At 46.2% G+C, this 8162-nt stretch overlaps 1 protein-coding gene across 2 annotated transcripts; it reads right to left on the bottom strand.

Moving 5' to 3' along the window:
* Positions 1-2517: 2517 nt before the first annotated feature.
* On the bottom strand, positions 2518-7870 carry LOC119048626 (boLa class II histocompatibility antigen, DQB*0101 beta chain-like). 2 transcript variants are annotated; one of them, XM_053670670.1, is made up of 6 exons: positions 7678-7870; positions 5619-5888; positions 4492-4773; positions 3889-3999; positions 3413-3436; positions 2518-2844 (listed from the first exon to the last, which is right to left on the bottom strand). In XM_053670670.1, exons 1-6 carry the CDS (start codon positions 7784-7786, stop codon positions 2831-2833), a joined length of 810 nt encoding a protein of 269 aa, XP_053526645.1. In that variant the 5' UTR covers positions 7787-7870; the 3' UTR covers positions 2518-2830. The 2 variants fall into 2 exon arrangements, with proteins under 2 accessions (XP_053526645.1, XP_053526646.1); XM_053670671.1 differs by lacking the exon at positions 3413-3436.
* Positions 7871-8162: the final 292 nt, after the last annotated feature.

The following is an 8162-nucleotide window of genomic DNA, read 5'->3' as shown; positions in this document are numbered from 1 at the left end:
AGATCATATGGGAAAGGAAAGAAAGAAAGAGAGAGAGAGAAAAGAAAGAAAGAAAGAAGGAAGGAAGGAAGGAAGGAAGGAAGGAAGGAAAGAAAGAAAGAAAAGAAAGAAAGAAAGAAAGAAAGAAAGAAAGAAAGAAAGAAAGAAAGAAAGAAAGAAAGAAAGAAAGAAAGAAAGAAAGAAAGAAAGAAAGAAAGAAAGAAAGAAAGAAAGAAAGAAAGAAAGAAAGAAAGAAAGAAAGAAAGATCAGAGTGGAAACAAATTAAATAGTGGTTTAGAAGACACTAGAAAAAGATCAACAAAACTAAGAGTAGGTTTTTGAGAAGATAAACCAAATTGACACACCTTTAAAAACATTAAGAAAAAAGAGAAGTGACTCGAATTAGTAAAATTATACACAGAGGAAACATTACAATTAATAGCACAGAAATACAAAGTATCCTAAGGATCTGCTATGAATAATTATACACCAACTAATTATTACCTTGAAAGAATTGTAAAAATTGCTGGAAACATACAACTACCAAGACTGATTATGAAGAAATAGAAAATCTGAACAGACCAATAAGAAGTAAAAAAATTAAATCAGTAATCAAAACCTCCTAACAAAGAAAAACCCAGACAATTTAACTAGTGAATTCTACCAAATCTTTGAAGGAGAATTAATGACAATCCTTCTCAAATTGTTCCAATAATCTGAAGAGGAGGAAACACTACAAACTCATTTTATAAGGCCTGCATCACACTCATCCCAAAGTCAGATAAAGACACTACAAGAAAACTGAAGGTCAATGTTGCTTATCAAACAAGCTGTAAAATTCTCAAACAAAATACCAGCAATTAAATGGCACATTAAAAAGATTGTACAATATGATCAAGCAGGATTTATCCCTGGGATGTAAGGATGGTTCAACATATGCAAATAAATAAATGTGATACAACATTAGTAGAATGAAGGTATAACATTAACATGGTCATCTCAATAGGTACAAAAGAAGAATTTATAAAAACACAATGTCCTTTCATAATAAAAAAAAATCTCTCAACAAACTGGGTAAAGAAGGAAAGTATCTCAACATAATAAAGACCCTATATGACAAGACTAACATCATACTCAGTGGTGAAAGCTTAATAGCTTTTCCTCTAAGATCAGAAACAAGGGTGCCCACTCTAACCACTTCTACTCAAATAGTATTGGAAGTCCCAACCATAGCAATTAGGCAAGAAACAAAAGGCATCCAAATCAGAAAGAAGGTTTTATATATATATTCTTACTCTGTGTGTGTGTGTGTGTGTGTGTGTGTGTGTATATATATATATATATATATATATATATATATATACAGTAAAAAGAAAATATATGATATTATCTGTAGAAAATCCTGGAGATTCTGATAAAAAAAGTGTTAGACCTAATCAAAGAATTCAGTAAAGTTGCGGAAATGAAAAATAAACATAAAGATCAGTTGCATTTCTATAGATTAACCATGACCTGTCTGAAAATGAAAACAGTTCCACTCACAATAGCATCTAAAACAATACAATCTTAGAAATAAATTTAACCAAGGAGGTAGAAAGACTGCACACTGAAAACTATAAGGCCTCAGTGAAAGAAATGGAAGAAGACACAAATAAATGGAAAGATATTTTGTATTCATGGATCAGAAAAATTAATACTGTTAAAATGTGCAACTGTATGAAAGCCATCCATAGGTTCAATGCAGTACCTACCAAATTACAATGGCATTTTTCACAGAAATAGAAAAAAACAATTCTAATTTTTGTATGGAAGCACAAAAGACTCTAAATAACTCTCCAAAAATCCTTTTAAAAGAACAAAGCTAAAGTCACTATACTCCCTGATTTCAAGCTATATTACAAAACTACACTAATAAAAACAGTATGGTACTGGCATAGAAACAGGCACATGGACCAATGGAACACAATTGAGAGCTCAGAAATAAATCCACACCCATATGGTCAACTAACATTTGACAGGAGAACCAAGAGCACTCAGTGTAGCAAAGACAGTATCTTTAATAAATGGTACTGGGAAAATGGAATATTCACAAGTAAAAAATGAGGTTTTATTCTTAAACTACTCATAAAAATTAGCTTAAAATGAATTAAAGATTTAAATGTAAGACCTAAAACCTTAAAACTCCTAGGAGAAAATGTAGGGAGGCTCCCTGACATGTTAGTTGGCTCTGATGTTGTGACAGGTTAATTTATAACTTTTCAGGAACCTGTAGACTGTTTCCCGTTAGTAGCTGCACTAATTTACAACCCTACCAACAGTGTATGACGATTCTCTTTTCTCCACATCCTCACAAGCACTTGTCCTAAAGTTTTAAAATTTGTTACTGTATTTTTTTGCTTATGTTATTACAGCTTTTCCTCTCCTCTGCCCACTTTTCACATGGCTCCCCAAGGTGCCTCCAGTCTCTCAAGGAACAAAATATATTCCTTTCATTCTTCAGTGGTTTCCCTCCTCCCTCCAGCTAAAAAGTCTCAGTATACAGACAACACATAACATGTTTAATTATGATAAAAGCTCTACAGTCAGGTAAAGGCTTTAACATGCTTCTCCTGAACAGTCTGTGGGAGGAAATAGAAATAAACAAAATGCCTCGGGCCCTTGAGTAGGTTCAGCTGGCAGCCCAGAGGCACAGACCCCAGGGTCACAGGAGCGACCCAGCAACTGCGTGGGAGTCACTGTAGGACACTGATCTCAGAGAGGGACGGGCTGACAGGCAGCGGGGAGTTCTGGGCAGGGGCAAGCAGGCATTGCAGAAGGAACAGCCAATCCCAGTCAAAGTATCCTCAGGAGTCAGCGCAGGAGCCCTGTGAAGGAGAGAGTGACAGGCACCCTGAGCACATTCCCTCTCCCCTCCCCTCAGGGTCCCTGCAGCATGAGAGGAAGCTGAGGTCTGGGGCATAGGGTCATCACCGCCCCCAGTGTCTGTGTGAAGGTGAAACCAATGGAAAGGACATGCCCTTCGGCTCCACACAGATGTGCAGAAAGCAGGGGAACAGCTGTCATTCCTTGGGGGTAGGGGATATTTGAGCACTTCAGTCTTTTTAAGCAAATTTAATAACTAACCTTCCTTCTACCATTAGTAGCCTCTTGCAGTCACTTATAAATGCCCACAGGCAGTAGCCACCAACATGCGGCACAAAGTGGGCATCGTCCAGGTGTCTAACACCCAAGATGTGATTCTGGCTCCAAGTTTCACAGAAAGACGCCACCCGAGTTAAGCCCTGGTTCTGCCTAACAAACCCCAGAGCCTTCTTCAGAGACTGAGTGAACCTCTCCCCTGACTCTCGATCTCGTGACAGGGAATAAACCATGAGCCTGTCCTCCCCCCCCACACCCTCCCCCCCCACCACTGAGTCAGAGCAGAAACAGTACCTGCTGGTGGAGGCCCGTGAGATCCTACAAAAGGAAGTTACACAAAGAAAGGTCTCATTACACAAGCAACCAGTGTCCCATCCCCCCCAAAGGGAAATGAGATGAACAACTAATTCAAAAATTTATTTTCTCCCTACCTATTGGCCACAAGGCCTTAACTGCCACAAGCTAAAATCCCCAAGTGAATGAATGTCACTGGAAGGAAGGGAGGGCAATGCTCTGAGGAAAGGGGCCAGTGAGGCAATGATGAACTCTACGTTCTAAGACACACACCACCAGTCCTGTCTATGGCAGGGCTGCCTTTCGACCAGTGGAATCAGAGTCCAAAGCCTCCCCTAGGCTGTTCTGTCTCCTCCCACCACCAGCTGAGCCACCTTCCTTCCACGTCAGGAGGTAAGACACCTAGAAGCAGGGACCTTCCTCAAGAGAGGGTCTCAGTCACAGCTCATCTGCCCCCCTTCCCCAGAGTTCCTTACCCTTCTGTTTCCTCTGGCGAATGAAAAGGCCCAGCCCGAGGAAGATCAGCCCCAGCACGAAGCCCCCGACGCCACTCAGCATCTTGCTCTGGGCAGACTCAGACTGCGCCCCTGGGTAGCAGAGTCTGAGGTCAGCATTTGTTCCCACACCCACTGTGGCCCTTTGGGAAACCTAAAGTCCAGCCTGAGGTACAGAAGGTGGAGGTACCAGGGGAAACCTGGTTCTCCATTCTGACCACCCCTAGGGGAGGGACCAGCCAATAAATCCTTGGACACCACAGGTGGGTGAGAGAGGGGGGGAAGCAGATCCCTGCTCTCTGAGACACATCCTTAACCTTGGACACTGAGACCCAGTCACAAGCTGCAAGAGTCAACCCTTCAGAGCTTTCAAGGCTGCGCTCTGGGACCGAGGTGTGCAGAGTGGCCTCCCTAGTGTCTGGAAAGACCAGGAATCTTCTGGTGCTAGGCCATGGCTCTCCCATCCTACCATGTCCAGCTCAGCAGTGACATCAGGGACAGGGGATGAGATAGGATGGGCAGGGGAAGCTCTGTTTGCTCTCTGTCCTGTGGGCCCACAGTGAAAGGAGGCAAAGTGTCCCTTACTCCACTCCACTCTGATGGGGCTCTGGCGGCTGGGGTGCTCCACGTGGCAGGTGTAGACATCTCCTCGCTGGGGGGTCATTTCCAGCATCACGAGGATCTGGAAGGTCCAGTCCCCATTCCTAATGAGGGGGGTGGACACAACGCCAGCTGTCTCTTCTTGGTTGTTCCGGAACCACCGAACTTTGACCTGGCCTGGATAGAAATCTGTCACCGAGCAGACCAGCATGTTGTGGTGGTTCAGAGCCTCCGTCTTGGACAGGGAAATGGTCACTGTAGGTTCCACTGAGGGGGGAACAGGCCGGAAGAGACAACAGGCAGGGTCTCAGGCAAAGAAACCTGAAACCATTTTTATTCAACAATTTAATGACGTCAATTTATTTACTTCAAAACTCCAGCTCTGTTGCACCATTTGCTGAGCTTTTCTAAGAAATTACATTCTGCCTTACACCATTGAAGGTGGTTTTGGTTTTTCCGAAACAATTTCTTCCTCAGACTTTGCATTTACAAATTCTAAATTAAGGTCCCAGTCAAGAAAAGTTTAGTTTAATGCACTAAGCAAAATAGCACAAAATCATTAATAAAATCAATTTTTAAGCGTCTACTTACCTTCTATTTTCTATTGAGTGGATGGCAGCTAAGAACATTTATTCATTAGTCTCACAAAGGTTTTCTGAGCTCGCACCGAGCTAGTCAGCGTGTCAGACACACAAGGACAAGTGACAGTCCCTACTGGGAGGAGGCCCAGGACGAGGGGCAGTCACTCAGGAAATCGGAATTCAGATGAATAATAATTTGAGACCAAAAAGTCAAAACATAGTACGACGACTGTGATCTTTTAGCCCGTGTGCACGGGCCGACGGCAGCTGCGAGGTCGGCTCATCCGGAGACGGGCCCCGCCAGGGCCGCGGGCGGCCGGACTTGGGGGGCACCGGGCACCGCTCCGGCGAAGGCGGGGGGCCGGGGGTGCAAACGAGTGGAAGGAGCAGCGGACGCCGCGGGCCGCCCTGGGCCAGGCTGCCGGGCCCGCAGGAAACCCGCGCCGCTGCCCGCGTCCCGCCCTCGGCCGCCGGGTCCCCGGGTCCCGCGGCCCGGCTCCGCCCCACAGGCCGCTCGGGCGCGACGCTCACCTCGCTGGTGCGAGGTCAGGGCCTCGTCCATCGGGTAGTTGTGTCTGCACACCGTGTCCACCGCGGCCCGCTCCTGCTCCAGGGTGTCCTTGTCCCGGTTCCAGTACTCGGCGTCCGGCCGCCCCAGCTCGTTCACCGCGCGGTACAGCCCCACGTCGCTGTCGTAGCGCAGGTACTCCTCCCCGTTGTAGATGTAGTGGTCCACAAGCCGCACCCGCTGCGTCCCGTTGGTGAAGTAACACAGGGCCTTAAACTGGTACACGAAGTCCCCTGCGGGAACCGCCCCGGTCAGCCCGCCCACCCGGGACCCTCCGGGGCTCCCCCCTCCCCCGGGCCCCGGAGGAACGGCCGCGCGTGGGGAGCGGACAGCGCTGCGACCTGCGGCCCCGCCTGAGCCGGACACCCGGGCGACCTCACCTCCACCCCCGTCCTCAGAGAAGCGGGGCGTTGTCACGGGAAACCCCACTTTCCTTAGAGCCCCAGGGGCCTCAGAGACCAGTGCCCGCACATGCAGGAGAGTTCAAGGGAAGCAGTGACGGAAAGGTCTGGAATTGAGCCTGTTCTCGTCCGGACAGGCATCTTCTCCGGGCCCCTGAAGGTGCCTCCCTCACCCTGCACCGCCGCTGCAAGGGGCGGACACCTCCGCACTCTCAGAAAGTAACATTGATTCGTGCAAAGAGCACGGGCTTCCAATTACGTAAATTAGACTCCAGTTAAACGGTGCCAATTCCCCGCTTGGCCAGGTTACCTAGAGCGGCTGTAGCATAACTGCAGTTGTGTACAAGGAAGATGGTGATACCTACACAGGGGGTGCTGGGAAGACTGACGGAGTTTGCGTGAAGATGGAGTCCTGGGTCTGAAACTAATGGTTTCTCTCTGTGTTCTATTCCCCTCTTTACATTCTCCTTTCTCTTAAATTCAGTCCACCATCAACACGAGACTCTGAATCCCTCCACTTACTATTTGACCCTAAATCAGTGGAACCGGGAGTTGAGACTCCCTCTCTGTCGTTGCCGAGTCAGCCAGCTGCACTCAGGTCCCCAGAGGTCACCTCCAGAGCCCTCCTCTGGGACTCGGGGCTGTGGGGGGCCTTTCCCTCAAATCTGAGACCAGAGACCCCTGCTGCCACATTTCCCCAACTCAGGATCCCTTAGTACTGGGATGGCCAAAAAGTCCGTATGGTTCTTTCCATGAAATAAAAGACATTTTTCATTTCACCAATAACTATTGATTTGGATATTTTGAGTGTGTCAGCTATCTCCTGCTATTGGCTTCTAGTGGGTAGAGGGCATTGGTGCTCCTAACGACCTTCCCATGCATAAGACAGCCCCACAGCAAAGAATTATTTGGCCAAAATGTCAATAGTACCCAGAAACTTCTCAAACCACTTTAGACATGTTTGATCAGTCACAGCATCTTCTCCATACACTTCATAAATCTTTTTTGTTTGCATTTCAGTTATGTTTTTACCTTTCTTCAAATAATAAAACATAATACACCAAAAATGTTCCATATGTTCTTCTATCTGCAATATTAAAATGGATGTACAAAAATTCACCAATTAAAAAATTTTTAAATGCATGCTGATATGACAATGTCACAATACCATCTAACAAAATTATTTTGAAAGAAGTAAAAGACAACCAAGCAGTACCAGAGTCATCATAAGGGAAAAAACTAAACAAACTTTTTGTCAACCCAATATTTAGTCCAGACAAGATCTTGGGGGACCCTGAACGGACAAATCCTGCTGTGTCTTCCTTGGAAAAATTCTTACCTTCAAAAATAACCCCTTTTCCTATCACTGGTAGCAGATGCACACCAACTCCTCCCTCCCATTATAACATCCCCAGGCTTGAGCCGGTGGATGGCCATTTTCCTCACTTTCACATTTGGAGGTGAAAGAGAGAATGCAACGTAGCTATCTTTCCTGAAGAGAAGAAATGAGTGATAAAAGATTGTATTCTCAGGTCATAGTCAGCCTACGCCCCAGACCAAGGGTCCCTCAGAGCCTGGTCCCCAGGCTGGTGGCTCTGGGGAGCAGCTGCCCTGCACTCACGTGGAGAGTCTCTGCCCTCAGTCACCGGGGCACTCAGCACCACCAGCGTCACCATCGCAGCTGCTGTCCAGAGGCCTCTGAGGATCCGCAGAGCCATTTTCCCAGACATAACTGAGAACAAAGGAAAAACTAATGGTAGTGAACACAGCTCCTCCTGATGACTCTGAGGTAGACTTCAGAGAATAAAAACCTGTGAAAGTGTCCATGCAAAGTGGGATTGGAGGGTCCCCAGGAAAGGAACCAATCAGCACTGCAGCTGAAGGCCCTCATCTGTCTCTGGGCAGATGTTTTTTTATGAAGGTTCTTTACCCAATACCTGGAACCAAGTCTTCATCAAACTGCACTGAAGATTTTCTCTGTTATAGAAGATCTAAGACTGAATGCCTTAGGGGTTTACAGAACCAAAAGAGAAAAATGACTCAAGTAGACATCTTTGTGATATTTAGTTAAAATCTATAGTTCTTATACTTGAGTTTTTTAGTGGG

The sequence above is a fragment of the Artibeus jamaicensis genome, unplaced genomic scaffold (assembly GCF_021234435.1).
Source record: "Artibeus jamaicensis isolate MK-2021 breed Jamaican fruit bat unplaced genomic scaffold, CSHL_Jam_final contig_601, whole genome shotgun sequence".
Lineage (NCBI taxonomy): Eukaryota > Metazoa > Chordata > Mammalia > Chiroptera > Phyllostomidae > Artibeus > Artibeus jamaicensis.
This window is presented reverse-complemented; position numbering and strand designations above follow the sequence as displayed.

Coding starts and splice junctions, on each gene's coding strand:
- LOC119048626 (XM_053670670.1), bottom strand. CDS start 7,786: ATGTCTGGGAAAATGGCTCTGCGGATCCTCAGAGGCCTCTGGACAGCA. Junction 5,889..7,677: donor TGAGGGCAGAGACTCTCCAC/GTGAGTGCAGGG, acceptor CGGTTCCCGCAG/GGGACTTCGTGTACCAGTTT. Junction 3,437..3,888: donor TCGCCAGAGGAAACAGAAGG/GTAAGGAACTCT, acceptor TTCCTTTTGTAG/GATCTCACGGGCCTCCACCA.